Source organism: Astatotilapia calliptera, chromosome 8, assembly GCF_900246225.1.
Source record: "Astatotilapia calliptera chromosome 8, fAstCal1.2, whole genome shotgun sequence".
NCBI classification, from domain to species: Eukaryota; Metazoa; Chordata; class Actinopteri; order Cichliformes; family Cichlidae; genus Astatotilapia; species Astatotilapia calliptera.
Window position 1 is genome coordinate 1,405,557 of NC_039309.1, and position 21,872 is coordinate 1,427,428.

Sequence of the window (21,872 nt, forward strand, 5' to 3'; positions counted from 1 at the left end):
CCCCACACACACATAAGTATCGCTATAAAATAGTGGGAAAAGAAAATAATAATAATAATAATAATAATAATGAATAACTGCTATGACCGTCTGTCTTTTAGTGCAAGTATTTAGATTTCATGATTATTTTCTTTGTTCCCTGATTGCAAAGACTTTGAGGATCAATGTAATAAAAACACATCAATGACACATTCTACTGTGTGTTGGTTTAGTGCTCAGCGTGACGGCTCAGACCCTACAGTGTGGAGCACATTTCTACTACAGAAAGGTTTTATGATTTGATGCTCTGAAGCACCACTGATAAATGCAGCTTACGTGGGCTATTACGCCCTCACGTCTTTTAAAACTCTATTGTGGTAGCCGTGGTGATAAACATCTGCAGATACCCTCAACATCTGGAGCTTCTGATGCTTTCAGGCAGCTCCGGGTGGGAGATTTTGTTTGGTGGGGCTTCATGTTTGAGAAGCTTCTGGTTTCTTTCTCTTACCAGCATCAGACATGGACAGGCCGACTCTGATCCAGCAGCGATCATTAAGAACAAACTCTCATTCTCATGAACGAGTGTTCCTCTGCAACATCAGGTTCTTTGTTCTCCACCAGTTCTACTTATCAAAGGATTATTTATTTTTAAAGTTTCATTATTGATGAGTGAACGTCGAGTTATCCTGTCTGTACTGGCGTGATTGTGACTGACACTTACTACCATGTTACTGCTTTTGACAGGAAGCTTGAATTTAATCATTTAACACTTCATTCAGACACCAAACAGATGCTGAACACAAATAATTGGAAGGATGGACAGACAGGCGTCTCTGATGACCTCTCATATTTTATCTCCAAAGCAATAAGCCTTGGGCTGCCCTGCTGCAATGCATTATGGGATCATCCACAGCCATGTCCTGCCCTTTAGGGAAATGAATTCGTGTGTGTGTGTGTGTGTGTGTGTGTGTGTGTGTGTGTGTGTGTGTGTGTGTGTGTGTGCTTTACCTGAAATCGCCTCATGTCTCGTGGGTTTCCTGCATTTTTCAGGCAGTTCTGGTTACACTTCAGAAAAAACTTGAGGAAAAACCTGCAAACACACAGATGAGGTGTGATCAGGGCTGATTGCATATCTATTAACCAGTAATAGACACACACACACACACACACTAAGATCAAACTGGATGATGTGCTGTACACAAATGTGAAGCTGGGAGGAGGAGTGCTCTACTGGAAACCATCTCACAGGTTAAGATCAAAAGGCTGGAGCTGTTTGGAGTGCACGCTGTTTGATCAACATTTTACTTCTACGTCAAACAATATTCAAGAGTAAATGATGTGATAGTGACGGGACTGGAAACCAAGCATCAGACATGCACGGGTAGCAGCGTCAGAGAGAGGGGAGCCACCCGAGCAGGAGCTACGCTCTTTGGAAGAGCAGGTGACGGCATCTTCAAAAGCAAGGGTATCGAAATGGACAGTAAAAATATTGAGGGATGCCATCCTCTCCCAAGGAAAAACAAAAATCAAATACCTGCCATTATCATACGTTTTGTAAATAGAAAACAGAAAAAAGAACTGCTCAAGCAAGGAAGAAAGCGTACAAATGTTTATTTAAACGAACACCTAATCAAGAAAAATGCTGACACTGCAAGACAAGCAAGGATATTAAGAAAACAGAAGAAAATACCTTGGACGTCAGACTGTAAAATATTCATTGAGTTAAATGGAAGACCAGAGCAGGTTCTAGTCATCAAAGAGATGACACACCTACAAAGATAAAACTGATAAGTCAGAATGCAAAGCAGTGCTAAATATGATGGGACCGTCCAAGTGCACAACCAACGCAGATGTCTGACAGTTTTCAACTAACAACTCATATAGATATTGACAATAGGACATTAATGTATGACAGCAACACAGATCCTGATTGTAATGTCTTTAACAATAAGACAAATGAATGCAATTATTACACAAACGAGCAATTTAAAAAGAAAATCAAGGTAGAACAGGGTATAACAATGGTTCACTTTAATAGTCAAAGCTTATATGCAAACTTTCAATCCATCAAAGAAAACATAACACAGTTTAAACAGCCATTCAAGGTGATGGGGTTAGGGTAGGCTTTATAACCCTCACCCATATCAGAGACCTGGATAACTCCTGGAAAAGAAGAAGACTTTAAAATAAATGGATATGAATTCCTTCATGTAGACAGGATCAACAAGAAAGGAGGTGGGGTGGCACTTTACATTGATAAAAACCTAAAGTACAAAAGAATGGGAAGAACGACGACTGTTATTGATAACAGTGTATGGAAAAAAGGAAAAACCTAATTGTCAGTTGTATTTACAGAACACCAGGATCTAAGATTGAGATATTCAAGGATAATATGGAGGACTTATTTACAAATATAAAGCAGAAAAGAGTGTTTATCTGTGGGGACTTAATATTGACTCATAATAAGAGTACAGCAGAATTTATTGACTCCATGTACAGCATCGGTTTATTTCCGCTGATAACAAGACCGACCAGAATAACATCTCACTGCACGACTCTATTAGATAATATATTTACAAATATAATAGAAGAAAATATAAAAAGTGGGCTATTAGTCAATGATATAAGTGACCATTTACCAGTCTTTGCATCTTATAATTGCCATTATAAAGTGAACAACGATGGACACGAGATTATTTACAAAAGAATAAGAACAGAGAAGATGTTAAACTGTCTTAGAAAGTAACTTTTAAAGCATGATTGGAATATTGTGTATGAACAAAAAGAAGTTAATAAAGCTTACGAAGAATTTTTAAGAACATTTAATACATTACTTGATAAAAACTGCCCAGTAATTGAAATCAACAGGAAACACAACTATGCAGGAAGACCATGGAGGACTAAAGGACTACAAAATGCCAGCAAAACAAAGAATAGCCTATATCGAGAATTCATAAAAAAGAGAACAATAGAAACTGAAAGGAAGTATAAAACTTACAAAAATAAATTAACTAATATAATGAGATCCTGTAAAAGAGAGTATTACATTAAAAGGTTAGAACACAATAAAGATAACACAAGAGATATATGGAATGTATTAAACAGAATAATCAAAAATGAAACAAGGAATAATGATTACCCTGGATCATCACTTTACAAACTATAGACCAGTGTCAATACTCTCCCACTGCTCTAAGATACTGGAAAAACTCTTCATAAAAAGATTTGACAGTTTTGTGGAAAAATATGAATTACTGACAGATAGTGAGTTTGGGTTCAGAAGCAACAGGTCAACAGCTTTGGCACTGATAGATTTAATGGAAGAGATAACAGAACGTGTGGACAATAAGAGGTACGCACTCGTTTTCTTACATCTAAAGGCGTTTGATGCTGTTAATCATGAAATTCTAATAACAAACTGGAAAGGTGTGGGTAGGGGAGTGGTTTTGGACTGGGTAAAAAGCTATGTAGGGAATAGGCAACAATATGTACAAATAAATGAATATAAATCTAATTTGATGGATATAGCTTGTGGAGTACCTCAAGGTTCAGTACTGGGTCCAAAAATGTTTATTATGTACTTAAATGATATCTGCAGAGTATCGCAGATTTTAAAGGTTGTAATATTTGCAGATGACACAAATATACTGTGTTCAGGTGGGGAGTTGCCACAGGTTTTGAGGATGATCACACAGTAATTAACGATATTAAAGAAGTGCTTTGATATAAATAAATTATCATTGAATCTCGATAAAACCAGATTTATGTTGTTTGGAAAGCAAAAGAAAAACATCAAAGCAGTAATATGTGTTGACAATGTATATTTAGAAAGAGTCAATGAAATGAAATATCTTGGTGTGATCATTGACCACGAGCTGGAAGCCACACAGCACTGATGCTCGGGGGAAACTGGCACGGGGCCGTCGTGGGGAACACAAAGCACATGTTGGATCAGAAAGCCCTGCACATGTTATACTGTGCTTTACTACTGCTGTATATGAGCTACTGTGTCGAGGTCTGGGGAAACATACAAGAGTAACACACAAACAATAACTATAATACAGAAAAGGGCCATCAGATTAATAATAATGTGGGTACAGGGACCATTGATCTGTTATTGTATATTTTACACATGTTTGTATGGGATATTGTATTTGTTTTAAATGTTATATACCTATGTGGTATGTGACTTTTGTTGCTATGATGCCAGGTCTCTCTTGGAAATGAGATTTTTAATCTCAATGAGATTTTTTACCTGGATAAATAAAGGATTAATAATACAAATGCACTCTTTGTCAAAATGCAAGCTTTTAAATTCCAAGAGTTGGTGAAGCTTAAAACAGCGCAAATAATACATAAAGTAAGAAATAAATTGCTTCCAAAAGAAATCTGTAAATTGTTCATAGAAAGAGACGGTGGGTATAACTTAAGAAGGAAGTGGAATTTAAAAATACAAAGTGCTAGAACAACTTTAAGAACGATGTCTATCTCAGTTGCAGGAGTTAAATTATGGAGCAGACTAACTGAAGAAATAAAAGACAGTAAAAACATAAAACTGGGTTAAACCAGGACGGTGATGTTGCTGGTAATGGTGTTGTTGTTCTTTTTGGTTTTTTGTTTGTTTGTTTGTTTGTTTGTTTGTTTTTCCATAACTTGTGAATCTGCAAATTTACACATTGTGTCTTTTTCATATGAAAGAAACTGTACTGTGGTGGGGCTTGATTATTTCTTGTTTTTGATTTCTGTATGTTTGTTTTGCTTTACTTTTGTTTCACATGTTGTTTGTTTAATTTAAGACTAAATAGAAAATAAATGAATGAGAGGTCAAACTTGAGGGGGTGGGGACAAATAAGTAAATACTTCTGCTCCTTTTCAAACAGATAATGGAATGATATTTTGTAATGATTGTGAAAGCACGTTTGAAATGTTTGAAATAAAAATGAACTGAACTTAGTTCGTCTGATTTTTCTTTTCTTGTTGTCTCATTTAAACAGCTTTTATTCAAGAAAAGTTGCATAACAATGGTCTCTGTCCCTTTGTACAGTGCAGGTACATCCATGAGTTTGTGGTTTTAAACAAAAAGTGATTGAAGTTACTCAGTCTGTGTTTCTATGACGTTCTTTTAATATCAGGTCATCCTCTATGAAACACAGGTTGAGATTGTTGTAGAGAACCTTGGAAGGTGACGGAGTAAAACCTGTTCCGCTAATCCAATCACTGGTGTCATGCATAAAACATGCCTGAAGTTACCTGTGCTTTCTCCTGATTGGTCCAGGTTTGTTTAGTGTGGTAAGACAGATTCACGGACGTGTTTAATGTTGGAGAACAAAACATGAAACTGTCTGAAGCACGTGTGAATATTTTAGATGTCACACTAAAACATTTAAAGTGTTCAACCACAGCTTATTACTGGCTTTAGGACGAGTTTGGTTTTAACAGACAGCTGCTGACCAATCAGAGTTCACAGATGCGTCCTATGTTTCAGAGGGTGGATGACATATTTACTCCGGCTCAGGATGTTTGTGTCTGTGTGTCTTACAGTGGGTAAATCCAAAGGACGCGCTCTCTGTCATCCTGTCAGCTGTAACCCTGAGCACTCCCTCCCTCTCTCCTCCTCCGCTGTCATCCTCTCCCAGGAGAGACGGAGGGATGAAGGAGAGAAGACAAAGAGCCGAGACTACAGCTGCATCCGCACTCCAACCCCAACGCCAGCGTCTCCTCCCCTCAGCCCCACCGGCCTGCTCAGGTCCCATGTTCAGAAACACCGTCTCTGCTTTCTACAGTTTTACAAAATACTGTGATGCCAGCTGTCCGGACGGGTGCGTGTGGAGGGTCAGTGCTACAGCATCACAGCGGTTTCCACGGTAACGGGTTGTAAACACGCACACACATAGAAGGACAAAAAAGACAGAACTCGCTCTAAGGCGATGTGTCTGGTCTCTAAGGGTCTCAGCAGTATTGATTACCCAGCATTCCTTGCAGCTTGTCTCTAATGAGCCTACAGAAGGACAAAGTGCTGACAGTGGCACACACACACACACACACACACACACACACACGCACACACACACACAAACACACACACACAAACACACACACACAAACACACACACACAAACACACACACACAAACACACACACACACACACACACACAAACACACACACACAAACACACACACACACACACACTCTGAGCAGATGTTCTGTAAACAAATTGAGCTTTCTTTTCCAAACGAAGTTCAGCACCGCCGACTGAAATCACTTTTACACTTTGAGTCAATAATCAGCATGAAAGACTGACTGCACATCTGAACAGGTGAACATCTCAGCTGTTTGATGTGAGAAGTGACTTTAGATCAAGGAAACGATTTAGAATCATGAAGTTCATAAAGAAGAAATGCCTCAACACGAGGCTCGACCGCAGGTTGATACTGAGAGATTCACACAGCATCATCCATCAGTAACCACGGTAAGTTTTCTACACACGTGCAGGAGTTCAGATGTTTCCTGTCGGTTTAGTTTTTCAGGTGCGTGCTGCTGCTTCAAACGGCGAAAATAAAGGTTAGATGTTAACCCTCACTACCCTAACAAGGTCGGCCGGCGACCAAGAGTCTGTCAGAGACATTAGACTTCATCACTGGAGGTCACATAATAATTTAATAAAAGCAGAGTTGAATAATAAGAACATCCATCGTGCTCGTCACCATAATGAATTTTAAATAAAATTTAAAAATATGAAACGCGAGGATTAATTTACTCAAAAAGTACAAACATGTTTCTGATGTAAGAAAGTTACCATGACAGCATCGTTCTGTCTTTGTTTCCTGTGAACCTCGTGGTTAGCTCATTTTTAAGGTCTGTCTACCTTTGAAGGCAAATATAATGAAATTATAATTTCAAATAAAATACAACTAGATTTAATCAGAGAGGAATTGCACCCTCGGTCCTGGGCTGTATCATAAAGCGTTAACAGGAAAATCTCCATATTTAACACACGGCTGAAAAAGCCGTGGACGCCGCGCGGCTGATTCATGGATGTTAACAGGTTTACTCCAGCGTGGGACACGAGTCACGCTCCGACCACCGGCTCTGCTGGCCGCTGACACAGGTGGCGTAGAGATGTGAACGCCAATGCAGAAACCACGTGGGTACAATAAGAACGCCGTGGTTATGACCTGCGCTACCGCCTGTAGCTCAGGCGGTAGCGCAGGTCGGAAGGTTGGTGGTTCAATTCCTGGCTTCCCCTAGTCTGCATGCCAAATATCCTTGGACAAGATACTAACCCCAAATTGCTCTCCGATGCATCCATCGGAGTATGAATGTGTGTGAATGCTTCTTAGAAAGCACTTAGAACAATGTGCTTGTGTGAATGGGTGAATGCACAAGTTGTGTAAAGCGCTTTGAGTGCTCAGAAGAGTAGAAAAGCGCTCTATAAGAACCAGTCCGTTTACCGTTTACCCTTATCGCCATGGTTACCACAGTTATTTTTGTTTCCTGCTCCTCTCTCAGCAGGAAGTCCTGCTTATGTTTGTCTGAAGATAACCTCTGCCTGTCAGCGCGACCTCTGACCTCTGATCGGCTGCTCGTACACGGTCTTATCGCTGTGCGGTCTCAGCTGATCGTGCTCTTATCTTCAGACACACACGCTCCATCCGTCTCCACCCTCCTCCTCCTCGTCTTCTGCGTTTCCCTGAGTATTTCCTCGCCAGCGATCGAGGTCATAAATCTACACACAGCACAGATTAAGCTTTCAATTTGTTATGTGATAAGCAGAGAAGACCTGACACACACACACACACACACACACACACACACACACACACTAGTTCATATTTACGTGCAGCAAATTAGGACGCACCGTAAATTTATCTCCACGAAGAATAGAAGTCAAACACACACTGACACTGGGAACACACACACACAGACACACACACAGACACACACACAGACACACACACAGACACACACACTGTGTTGGAGTTAATATGCTCTATGAGGTAGAAAATGTAGTCGCAGAGTGAGGACGAATTATACTGACGGTAATGTACTGCCTCCCTGTGTGTGTGTGTGTGTGTGTGTGTGTGTGTGTGTGTGTGTGTGTGTGTGTGTGTGTGTGTGTGTGTGTGTGATTTACATGCTGCTGGCAGCTCTGTCTGTTAATCTGATGCGAGTCATTTGCGCTGCTCTCTCTCAGGTTCATCTTTGCTTTAAAGCAGCTGCTGCCTTTAAACACTCTTCATCACCTCTGTTCACACTCTTCACCTGTTTCTCTGCACACAATCATCTTTTTATCAGTTCTCATAAATAAAGACAAACATGTTGTCTTCACACCAACAGGAGAAGATCAAACACGCTGCAGAGGCACATATCAAAAATCTAAATGAATACTGCGACAGAGTCCGATTTCCAGGAGCGCTGGAGTTCGCCTGTGCAGTTGTTTAAAGTCAAAATTATACGGTGAAGTAATGACTGCTGAGTTTGTATTGCCTGCCTTTGTTTAGAAACTAGAGTCGGTACAAAGGCAAAGAATCAAAAACATCAACACAGATTTATGTTCACTGAGATCAGCTCAGTACACGAGCGTGAACCTGAGCGAGCCCACAGGGTCAGAGCAGAGCCGCCTCTCTGCTGATTCACAGACTTATGGCACCAACATAGAAAAAACTGTCTGAAGGTTTTGTGTGGTTTCATTCTCAGATCTGACATACTTCAAGGAAACGACGCCTCGAGATATAGTTAGAAACTGGAGAGGTTTGTGGCAGCGGCCCAGGGGCTGTATTGACATGAAGGAATATAAAGCAGTTTGTCGCTTGAAGTGACGTTTTTGGTCAAATGAGTTCTTTAAAGAGCCAAAAATGACTGAATATGAGCAGAGAGTACAAACATGCTGAGGGACTGGCTGTGTTAGTTCAGTGACAGAGTCACAAACTCGAGCTGCCACGTGCACAGACAGAGAGGACCAACGACAGGCTTCAATCTGTGCTCGCATTTGCAGTTTTGTCTATTTGACGCTTAAAAAACAAGCAAAATATTTTAGGAAATATGTGTGCGTGTTTTCTTGTTTGTTTGTTTGGTACTACTTGAACACTATCTGTCCAATGAGACGACAGTGGCCCCCGGCTCATTTAAGTTTGAGACCCCCGATTTATGGGCAGTAATATACTTTAATAAGCAGTAAGGCTTCACAGAGATTAAATAGGAAACAGCTGCTGGATATTAAATAGCAGCGGGCAGGTAGCATAAAGGAGGGGCTAAGTCACAGAGAAGAGGGGCAACCAATCGTCAGTCAGTGTATTCGATCATAACCAGCCAGCATCCGCAGACTGTCAACAGACAGAAGCAGCAGCTCACTAACAGCTCAGCGTTTACCCGACGACCTGCTGAACGTTCACGTTTCTCTTAGAAATAAACGCCAACCGTCAGCCGTCTGATCTTCATTCTGTTCAGCCTGAGTCCAGCTGCTCAGAGGAAGCTCCACAACTTCACGTTAATCTGAGGGTTTCAATTTAAGTACCACAATAGGACAGTGAGTCCGTTCTGCTGCTTTCTGTTTGTAAAACATGTTCAGTATCATAGAGCTTTGCTCATTTTTGACATACCTTTGTTACCTTTGTGATCTTTGCTAGTACACATCGAGCAACAGATATGCTGACCCTGACTCTACAACCAAAGACTTAAACACTGATCATCAGCCTGCAAAGGTATTCATCCATCCAGCTTGGGCCAGTCTGAACAGAGCGGTCACCTGTGTCGTTTTAAAAAGAGCGTACAGAGGAACGAGTGCTTGTTTCTAGAGACGATTCTGAGACTGAGTGTGTCTGCGACCTCAAGGGTCAGCAGCAACAGGAAACAACACCACGCGATTAGCCTGATGAATCCGCTTCACTCGACCTCTGACTTTTGTTGTAATTGGAAACTAGAGAAGCAGTCAGGCAGCAACATAGTGCTCTGCATGTTCTTAGCGTGTTCCCAGTGAGCTGTGACTGTGTCCTTGTCTTGTTCTCTCTTCATCTTCCTGTTTATTTATCTCAGTTGTTGTTGATGCGTCCTTGGAGTGTTTACTAAGTGCTGTCAGAGCGTTTGTTAGCGTGTTGTACCAGCACTTTCTGCATGTTTTATTCATGTTCTTTATGTCAGTTTTAATTAGAACATGATCCCCAACAAGCTGCATGACAAAAACACACCAGCAGAACGAGCAGCATCCACACCCTAACCCCAGAACCTGCTGTCGTCTTGTAGTCTGCTGCTGTGTCGGGCTGCAGGCACAGTTTATATAAGACCAGTCTAAATTTAACCACTGTCACACATCGACTGCTGTTAGGGATGGACTCGAGAACAGTTCTTGTAGAGAGCTGGTTCTCGGTAGTCTAATTCCGTGGAGTTGTTAGTCTGCCTACCGAGCCAGCTTATTGATCCTGAATCAGCTGATTTCAGTTCTGTGTCGGTGGAAGAAAATAGCGCCGCAGTCTCCAGCATCGACATGGATGTTATATTTTTATTACACAAAAGATGAGACGATAGAGTGACGACTGCTCCAGAACAGAAACAACTACACAGACAGCATGCTAACACTAAGTTAGCCAAGAGCCCAGAGTGACGTTAAGCTGAGTAAATGCTGACCCCAGACCAGCACCATGATAACGTGAGCTGCTGCTGAATTTCAAGAGGTAAGAAACTGATGAGCAGTCAGGCTGCAGCCTCCGTTTCTACCTGTTCATGTTTCTAAAGCAGAATCACTTTAAAGTCTCTTTGTGCTGGTTTCCATCTTTGATTTGTGCTGTCGACTTTATGCTCATACATAAATACTTGGAGAAAGATCACGCGTGTCCCCTGTAGCCTGCAGGTTCAGATGGTGAACTGGTGATTATGAGACGGTGTGTTTCAGATCATTTTACAGAGTAACATGAAAGTAATGTAACGAGTAGTATAATGAATGTCTTTCTCCTGGGTGTAATTAGGTAACGTACTGCATTACTTTTAAGAAAAGTGTTCTGTGTAATATTGTAATAATTACATTTTTGAGTAATGACCCAAAACTGATCACAGCAAAGAGGGAAACACCTCCAACATGCACAAACATTTGATCACTCAGCATGTAATTAATGTGCATGAATGTAATGTCTTTGATATGCTGCTTAGAGATGGTGGTGGCTAAAAGTGGAGCCAGTGAGAATTGGTACGGGAAGCGAAAAGGAACTGAATCCATAAGCGATTCATTATGGAAACTTATCGATTCTCAGCCCAACTGCTGTCTGTTTGTTTATGTGGCGTTAACTGCTCTGCTTGTTCAATTAAATGTAATCTCAAGACTCTGGCTTTTCCTTCTTTTTGACATCTTATCAACTCTGATTGGGATCAATGTTTGTAAAAAGGAAAAGAGATAAAAGAATGAGGTTGCAATAATTTACAAATCATACAAAGGCTATTTTTATGGAAAATAGTCCAAAGACAACAGGTCAACATGTGTCTTATCACATCCAGCAACGTCCGGCAATGTCAAAAATAACATCGACCAAGATCCAGCAAATTATGGAGTCACTATTTCTTAATTATGTTTGTAAAATTGCTGAATTGTTTTCCCGAGCAATCACATTTCAAATGTTGTTATTTTCACTTTAATTTTAGGTGTTTAATGACGATTTGTGCATCTCTGTCTCAACTGTTTTAAAGCTGAACTGTACTCTGTGTGTGTGTGTGTGTGTGTGTGTGTGTGTGTGTGTGTGTGTGTGTGTGTGTGTGTGTGTGTGTGTGTGTGTGTGGTCAGATGTGTTTGGGCCTGTCGCTCTAATTATCACCAAATGCTGGACAGGTTTTTCCTAATTAGCATCTGCGGCTGGTTTGAACATTGAGCTAATTAACAGCTATTATGACTCTCTATCACACACACACACACACACACACAGATTGCTTTTTTATAGTCAGAGACAGAATGTGTGATTTGCACACTGATAAGGAGTCGTGTGTGTTTCAGTGTCAGATGGCATCACAGGCTGAAGAACTGAGTACCAGCTGTTACAACACACACACACACACACACACACACACACACACACACACACACACAGCAGTGAACATTCAGTCCATTCAGGTCAAGGAGATGAGACGCAATCCAGATGTGTCGCAGCTGTGTTCAAATCTAATGTAAAGTCAGTGTCACGTTTCTCGACAGCGGAAAAATTCTGAAGGAAACTCACAAGTTTCTCATCTCAGTGAGGAAACCACAATTTCCACTATGACACAGGTTTCAAACTCCAGGCCTCGAGGGCCGGTGTCCTGCAGGGTTTAGACGTGTCCTTGATGCAACACAGCTGATTTAAATGGCTAAATGACCTCGTCAACATGTCTTGAAGTTCTCCAGAGGCCTGGTAATGAACTAATCATGTGATACAGGTGTGCTGACCCAGGGTGAGATCTACAACCTGCAGGACACCGGCCCTCGAGGCCTGGAGTTCGACACCCCTGCACTATGAGTTTCTACTCTTCAGCTGGATCCTGGTCCAGTCGCACTAACACAGAATGAAACCTGCCGTGGATCAGAAACACAGAGTGATGTTTGTCATCTGACAGAAATCTGATTTATCCCGAAGAGTCTGCAGGTCCTCCTACGGCAGACAGACGGGGTCAAACAGAGCAGCAGGAATATTCAGACTCTGACATTTTACTGCTAAACAACTTAATGTCAGCTGTCAATCACTCACACACACACACACACACACACACACACACACACACACACACACACACACACACACACACACACATACACACACACACACACACACACACACACACACACACACACACACACACACACACACACACACACACACACACACACACACACACACACACACACACACACACACACACACACACACATACACACACACACACACATACACACACACACACACACACACACACACACACACACACACACACACACACACACACACACACACACACACACACACACACACACACACCTCAGTGTTCAGACTGTACAGAGGAGGAGGTAATTAAATGAGATAATGAGGAGTCCATCAACTCTCTGTTCACGGTAAATGAAAACAGACAGCTCCTCCTCCTCTGTTCTTCATCACAGGAGGAGGTTATTAACAGCTGGACCAGGCTGGGATCTCTGATTCCTCTGCTGTCCATGAACACGTTCACCACCCAGAACAGGCGCCATGTTCTTTGTAAGAAGTAGTATGTTTAAATATTCTGAGCACTAACGTTTAGCAGCACGGGCTCTGACCAATCACACACCAGCTCTGCACATGGACCAATGAAATGTCAGCAGGGTCTCGGCAGGTGTTCTGTTTTCATGAAGTCCCCTCTTGTTAAAATTCAGAAGAGGAAATTTAAGAAGAGAGGAGGGATGAGGACCTTCACAGGAAGTGACATAACAATACCACAGAATGTGAAAGTTAGGACACAAATATCATCTAAATCTCTAAAAATACATATATTCATCATGAATTATCCGAGATCTTTTTATGCATCTGTGTCCTGATTTATTTTGATGGTAACAAAGATCACTGAAAATTTCACACTTTGATCTTTAATAGTTTTTGAGATTATGTTCAAACTTTGCCTCAGACATGTAACCGTGACAACTGTGTGAAGGTGGCAGTTTTTCAATAAACATCTGTAAAAGTATTTTTATGCAAATTGGAACAGAAAATGTTCTGGAAATCAGCTGATTCAAGATGGAAGTTTTGATTTATCAGCTGACCATAACAAAATAGATTTGTGCAGCAACTTGTTGAATTTCTAAGATTTAACCTCCCAGGACCTGCGTCCACATATGTGGACATCACATTTTGGGTTATTTAGACCAAAATACTCAATTTTGCTCTACAAGGGCCTGATGTCCACTTACGAGGACATTATGCTGCCACTGTTCTATCAAAATTGTATACGAATGTCCTCATATGTGGCTCTCATTTTTCTTAGAAACAAAAATCAGGTAAAAAAATATTTGGTAATTCTTTGTCTTTACATTCATCAGGTCCCAATCAGCCCAAATAGCAAAGAGAAATTAAAATTGCGTGCCATGAAAGAGTTCGGGTCTTAGCAGGTTAATGTACGTATGATGGTTTTACGTGTTTACAGTGAACCAAACACTCCAAACGTTTCCAAAATAGGAAAATGAAAATTGAAAACCGAGGTCAATAAAAATCAAACCTGTGAGACCAGAAGTGACAAGATGCAGTGGAAACATCCCCTAACCCTCCAACCAAAACCAACCAGCAACCACAACAGCAGCAGATTCCCAATTCTTCCTCTCCGTGTGCAGCTGGCAGAAGTGACATCAGAGGAGGTAAAACCCTCGCCGCCGTGAGAGACGGCTCGTTAAAACTTAAAACTCAAACAGCAAAACACAAAATGAAGCAAAGAAACGTCCCTCTGACTGTGTGTGTGTGTGTGTGTGTGTGTGTGTGTGTGTGAGTGTGTGTGTGTGTGTGTGAGTGTGTGTGTGTGAGTGTGAGTGTGTGTGTGTGAGTGTGTGTGTGTGTGTGTGAGTGTGTGTGTGTGAGTGTGTGTGTGTGTGTGTGTGTGTGTGTGAGTGTGTGTGTGTGTGTGTGAGTGTGTGTGTGTGTGTGTGAGTGTGAGTGTGTGTGTGTGTGTGTGTGTGTGTGTGTGTGTGTGTGTGTGTGTGAGTGTGTGTGTGTGTGAGTGTGTGTGTGTGTGTGTGTGTGTGTGTGTGTGAGTGTGTGTGTGTGTGTGTGTGTGTGTGAGTGTGTGTGTGTGTGTGTGTGTGTGAGTGTGTGTGTGTGTGTGTGTGCGCGTGTGTGTGTGTGTGTGTGTGTGAGAGAGAGAGAGCGTTGTACCTAATTAGCCTGTCTGATGCAACGTAAAGCTGAATCCTGAAATACCAACAGAGTGTGTGAGGCGCAGCCATGAAACCACACACATCTGTTTTTTTAATTGATAATCAATAGGGACGTGTCTCTACCGGCAACACTTACTGATGATCAATACTCACACACTCACACACACGCAGGAGGAGACACCTGTTAAAAAGCAATTAGAGGGAGCAGGTCTGTCTCCCCTGAATCTGTATCCTCGTAACAGCAAAGGAGGACAGAAAAGGAGAAACGATGAAGACAAAGATGAGAGGAAGACTCTCCAAGTACTGCAGGAGACGAAGGGGTGAAGAGGAGGTGAGGAGGAGGAGCAGTTTGTGAGGATAAAGGGGAGAGGAGAGATTTAGTTGTAAAGTCAGTGAGCGTCTCCTCGATCACAGCGTCTGATGTCTAATGATGAACAAGACGATCAATACGTCACCTCTAACTCCTGACAGGGGCAGCGCACACACACCGACAGACACACACAGTGAGAGTGAGTCGAGGCTCGTATGTTGGATAACAAACGTGTTTGTTTATATCATCAGTCATATGATTAGTTTCATCTCTGAGTGGCTCGTCTGATCCAACAAACTGCTCCGCCCCTTCCTCTGTGTTTGACTCATGCTTTCTGTTTGCTCCGCCCCTTCCTCTGTGTTTGAATCACGGGGCCTTTCTCAATATGCGTACTTGCGTTCTCGTGTACTCGTGATACGTCATCAGTCGGAGACCAAGTACTGCTCCAATTCGAAGTACGCATCAAGCCGAGAACGTGAAAAAGTCCCGGATGTGTTCTCGCTCCGCCCGTTTTATCGAGCATGCATCGGTGGTGACTTGTGTGGACTTGGTACAGCTAAATATCCCAGAATGCATTTCGTCCAAAACTCAAACACGGCAATGGCGGACGAGCGGGGCTAAAACTTACATATTCCTCTTTCTGGGTCACAAAATAAACTTTTAAGTTCTTTTCAAGCGAGAATGTAGCTGTGTGAACTTCAAATATCTGCTCAGTTTATCAAGATGTCACATATTTCCAAACGCGCTCCGACGTTTTCGGAGACGTCTGTGACCCGCCGGCTCCACAGCAGACAGCGAGGTCGAGGATTATTAGAGCCGGCGAGAACAGCGGACTCCCGGCACATCGTTTCCAACCCCCCCGCGGTCTTTTCGCTGCTCAGGTTAAACAAACCCCAGCAGCTGTCTATTGTATTGAGTGTCCACTACAATAAAAATAGAAGCGTTCTAACATCTCACCTGCTTGTTGTGTGGATGCCTTAATAGGCATCCACACTATTGAGTTCCTGTTTCTCTTTATTCTTTATTATTCCGGGTGTTTCCGTACACTTTTCGCCGTGGATCTACTTCCACAATTTTTGTGCTATTTTCACTGTTCAAACTCTAAACTGTTCTGCTCTTTCTGCTTATGCCGGCTATGACTTTTGGTGTTTATTACTATTATACTTTTTAAAATATTACACTTTTTTCCTTTAATTTGTCCCATTGAAATGAATGGGAAACTTCCACAATTCTGCTAAAACTTTCTTGTCTTTGAAACTTAACTACTGCCTCATACTTTCACCTAGAAACTCCATTCAAACTTTAAAACGTTCTCAAATGATTGGGCTATTCCTGTATGATTCAGCTTTTTCAGATCTTCTACTGTTTTCATCTTATCTCTCTTTAAGTCTTCAGTTGCAAAATTGTGATTTTTCAGAAAATACATGCGTTGCTATGGTTGCTATGCAATTAACTCAGAGGGGACAGTGAAACTGTTTGAATTTTCTCTTCATGTCCAAACAACTTCTTGCTACTCGCTCAATTTCCACTCAAGCCCCACAGATTATACACCAAAACGTAGGTATTTTTGCTGGCTTTCAGAAAATGTCCCTATCATTGTTGTGGGACTCATAGTTATTTTGCAAATCTCCTCAGAGTAACACAAAGTCAGAAAACTCTCCATATAAACTCAATGGAGAGTTTGTTCAAAATCACCGCTGGTTTTCTCTAATGAGAGGCATTTTCAAATTGTCATATCTTCTTAACGAAGCGAAGTTAAGACATGAGGCTTGTCCCGGTATATCTTCAGACACTCCTGATGCTCACAATTCAAGAATTATTTTCTCACCTATTACCGTTCTGAGATGAGTTAGACTTGTTTGAGGGTAGGAAATTTGTCCCTCGCTCAGATTTCATCAGATTTCAAATTCTGGAAATGAGTCACTTTTTTCTCTCATCATATCTTTTTGATGGATTTCCACAGAGCCCTGAAAATTTCCATGACTGTTCACCAAAGCCTGCTGTTTCTTATGGTGAAAGAATGATTTTGATGCTCCATATAGATTTAGAGTTACCAAAGGTTGTTTGAGAGCAAGTCAAGGCAGTTTTTGCTTCGCCTCTACTCAGTTACAGTGTATTACAAGTCATATATCTTTAATAATTTATATTTTATCTCTGAATTATGAAGACCTGAAGATTCCCCCATCTCTTCTGAACAAAACAATGTCTGAATGACCGTTCTAGCCTCTACGGTTAGGAAATTATGGCCATTTGTTCGAGGGGAATCCTGAATGTCAGAAATACACTGAAGAAAACTCACACCTCTCTCTGTGTCTGCGTGTGTAAGGGCTGACTACAGCAGGTGCAGCTAATTTAACTGACCTACATATACCAAGCCCAGACTCTCAACAGCTCCTGTTCCCTTTACTGTCTGTGTATGTGTGTCTGTGTATCAATATTTCTCCTATGTTTAGGTATTACTCCTCAATCATAGTATTTCTGCTAAAGCAAAGTACTTCTACTACATCTTAGTACTTCTGCTAAATCATAGTATTTTTTGAAAAATCATAGTATATTTGCCAAATCATGGTATTTGTGCAAAATCATGGTTTTGGGGCCAAATCATAATATTTCTGTTATGTTATAGTATATGTGCTGAATATATTATATGTGCCAAATCACAGTATTTATACCAAATTATAGTATTTATGCCAAATTACAGTATTTCTGCTAAAAAGCAGAAATAGTCCTTTTTAGCAGGAATTTCTGCCAAAAGATAGTATTTCTATTAAAACATAGTATTTCTGCTAAATCAGAGTATTCCTGCCAAATCATAGTATTTGTACTGAAACATAGTACTTCTGCCCAATCACATTATTTGTACTAAATGATAGTACTTGTGCCAAATCATAGTATTTGTGCCAAAGCATCGTATTTGTATGGAGTCATAGTATTTCTTCTAAATCATAGTATTTCAATCTAATCTCAGTAGTTGTTGTTAAAACGCAGTATTATTGCAAAATCATAGTATTTGTACCCATTCATAGTATTTCTAGTAAATCATAGCATTTGTGCCAAATCATGGTATTTGTGCAAAAACATAGTATGTCTGCAAAACCATAGTATATCCCTTATGTTATAGTATTACTACTAAGGCATAGTATTTCTGCCAAATCATAGTATTTGTACTAAATCATAGTACTTGTGCCAAATCATAGTATTTGTTGCACATCATAGTATTGGAACCAAAACATAGTATTTGTCCCAAAGCATCGTATTTGTATGGAGTAATAGTATTTCTTCAAAATCATAGTATTTCAATCAAATCTCAGTAGTTGTGTTAAAATGCAGTATTATTGCCAAATCATAGTATTTGTACCCAATCATAGTATTTTTGCCAAATTGTGGTATTTGTGCCCAATTAATAATTCTGTTATGTTATAGTATTACTACTAAGTCGTAGAATATCTGTTATGTTATAGTGTATCTGCGGAATATAGTATGTGTGCCAAATCGTAGTATTTATACCAAATCACAGTATTTATGCTAAAACATAGTATTTCTGCCATATTGTGGTATTTGTGCAAGAACATTGAACTGTTATGTTATAGTATTACTACTAAGTCATAGTATTTCTGCCAAATCATAGTATTTGTGTGAATTTGTATACTGTAATATCACTGTAGTATGTAGTGGCTAAGTAGGGGGTGTTTACAGTGTAAATAGGTCATCTCTTGTGTTGGAGTGCCCTCTTGTGGCGCCTTTTGGGTAGTGCCTTAGTAAACGTGAACCCTGTAAGAAGTGGTATCAGACTGATTTGTAGTGGAGGAATTTGTTGCCAGTGTTCTTAATCATAGAAACCACACCATATCACCTCTCCACATCCTCCTACTGTATGCCATGCCTCCCTGTACCATCCATCTGACCGCCAATAAACTCCACCTGTGGTAATCTAATCTCTGGATGTCAGCCTCTCCTTCTGACCGAGGATAGTTACTATTGCAGCACCACCCAGCATTAAACTGACGTACACCATTCTGTACAATAGTATTTGTGCTAAAAAGTAGTATTTCTGCCAAATCATAGTATTACTGCTATTTCATACTATTTAAGCGGAATTACAGTGTTTCTGCAAAAACATGTTTGAGGGGTGGAAATCTGTCCTCCTCTCATTTTTCAAACTCCGAAAATTAAGCCATTTCTTCTCTCGTCATGTCTCCGCGACGGAGATACAAAGAGCTATGTAAATCGTAGTCAAAGTACACCAAAGTCCGCTGATTCACCCAGTGCAAGAATTATGCTTCTATCCCACCTAGTTTTTGAGTACAAATTTATACACTATCACAGACCGGTAATTCATATTGATAATTTATTACAATTCTGCAAAGTTTTATGATTTTAGCAGCTTTTCTAATATGGACCTCACATTCTTGTTAACAGTCTATGGCAGAAATACATACAAGTACACAGCCTGATGAAGCAGACAGAAGCAGTACCTCTGATTGGTTCAGCATTTTCACCTCTTATCAGCACAAATCTCAGCCTCTTCTGCTGTTTTCATTAGAATTGTAAGCTTTTCCACCTTTTTTCAGTTACGTGAGAACCAGTTTGGCTCAATGAGTAGCTGAAAAATGTCAGCCTCTTCTGCTGTTTTAGCAGGATTTCAGAGTTCAGCTTTTTCACTTGTTTTAAGCACAAATTTCAGTTTCTTTACCTCATTTCACAACAAAGTTCTTCCTCTTCACCTCTTTTCTGCTAATTTGAGCTTCTGCTCCACAGTGCACATTGTCCCTCTCATCATATCTTTGCTTGTGACCAGAACTCATTTGGCTCAGAGGGTAGGGCATCTGCCGTGAGACCCGGTGGCAGAGGTTTGAATCCTACCTGTGACAGTTGCTACACATGTGCCCTGCTTTCTTGTGTGTCACTGCTCTCCAGTGTGTCATTACACATACAGCCATCTTCAGCAAGTACTTCTGCTTCTATACCTCTTTTCAGCTCATCTTTTTGCTTCTTTGCCTCTTTTCAGCAGAAATTCTTCTGATTCACCTCTTTTCTGCCAAATGTTTAGCTTTTTCACCTCTTATCAGCACAATTCTAAGCAGCTTCTGCTAATTTCACCACAATTGTCACTCTCTCCACCTCTTCCTTGTGTGAATGAGTTTGGTGCAGTGAGTTGAATTGCCGCCTTTAGACCAGAAGGGCCAGGTTCGAATCCTGCTCAGGGCAATGTTTTTTGTTTTTCTTTTTCAGCTTTTTTCAGCAGACATCTTCAGCGTTAAGGCATCCACACAGCATTTTCGCAGGAAATGCAAATTTTTCTAGTTTTTATTAAGATATTCATGTACACTATTTTTATTAATAGAGATTTCACTACTGAGGTTAAACATGATATAAAAGTCACTTAGATCGCTTCTAAATGTTAATGTTTGGTTTATTTCAGTGTTTTATTTGTTCCTGAGTAAACCGGTTCGGCTGTGATTAAAGCTTCATAACATATTACTCACAGTTAAATTAAGAGGGGACGGCAGTAAAACCTCCAGACCTGTGACATCATCAAGTACGCGGGCGTTCCAATTGTACAAATCGCGAGTCCGTGCTCGCGTACTTGAGAATTGAGAAAGGGCCACGCTTCCTGTTACAGACGTATTTATCCAGCACCAAATCACAACAACAGCAGCTTCAAGGTGGTTTAGGCTGTACGGTAAAGACCCCACAGGAACAGCTCACAGTCATTTTAAGAAGCCCTGACCTGCAGACCACAGCCCAGGAGAAGGAGTCCATCTTCAGAGTTTACTAACTTTTTAAGTTCGACCCCTCAGCTCTGCTCACTGTCCCGTCTCGTCTTTCAGAGCGTTTGGATCTTTAAACACACTTCGTTGTCATAATCTGTTGTTTTTGAAGAAGAACTAATCGGAGTTGTTGGTAACTGAACGATTATTTCCGTATTACCATCAACCTGTGTATGAGCACAGCTAACACATGCAGGTGACTGCTGTGTGTCTGACACTTTTATACAAATCCTGGTTAATTAGTCTTTGTTTATTTACCTGCCCCCCCCCCCCCCCCCCCCCAGGTGACTCTGCCAGTCAGCCATATTTGCGCTTTCTGTGAACGGCGTGTTCGGCAGTGAAACAGCAGCAGATGGTGTGTTCAGGGTCACACTCTCCACTCCGTGACTGTTTCCCAGGAAGAATAAAATATTCAGCTACACTTCATCTCTCCATTGACTCCCATGCATTCATACATTTAACATTTAGCCGGCCGCAGCCCTCTGGGGGCCCAAACATTATTCTGCTGTCAGTCACCCTGAAACACGGCCAGTAATGAGATTCCATCCAAAACCAACCTGCAGCATGAGAGGGAAATCACACCTACGCCCGCTAAATGATTGACAGCCCATCGTCCTCCCATAATCCCACGCTGCAGACACCAGAGACCCTCACAGACAGGAGATTGTACCCCCCAAAAAAATTTCTCACATCAGGTATTCAGAGCGAGAGCGTGTAAAGATGAGAGCTAGTTCCATCACCACCATCATCAGCAGCTACAAACAGGCAGACAGATCGACGGCGAGCTTTTTAAAGATGTGAACGTGACTGAAGATCATCGCATTAAAATGTTCTCACAGTCAGCGCTCAGAGGGGGATCGTCCCATCATCGATGACCCTCCAAAGCTCTTCACTCAGAACAAAGAGCCAGACGAGGTTCAGCCTGTGGGCTGGGCCCCTTTGGAGGCCGTGAGGGGAAATAACCTGCACAG

At 41.2% G+C, this 21,872-nt stretch overlaps 1 protein-coding gene across 5 annotated transcripts in view; it reads right to left on the reverse strand.

Moving 5' to 3' along the window:
* ebf3a (EBF transcription factor 3a) overlaps nucleotides 1-21,872 on the reverse strand; it is a 63,531-nt gene that overhangs the window by 32,468 nt on the left and 9,191 nt on the right. For all 5 annotated transcript variants that reach the window (XM_026177801.1, XM_026177798.1, XM_026177799.1 and 2 more), the window contains one exon: nucleotides 988-1,069. In XM_026177801.1, the coding sequence (XP_026033586.1) occupies nucleotides 988-1,069 (82 nt within the window). The remainder of the gene's footprint in view (nucleotides 1-987; nucleotides 1,070-21,872) is intronic.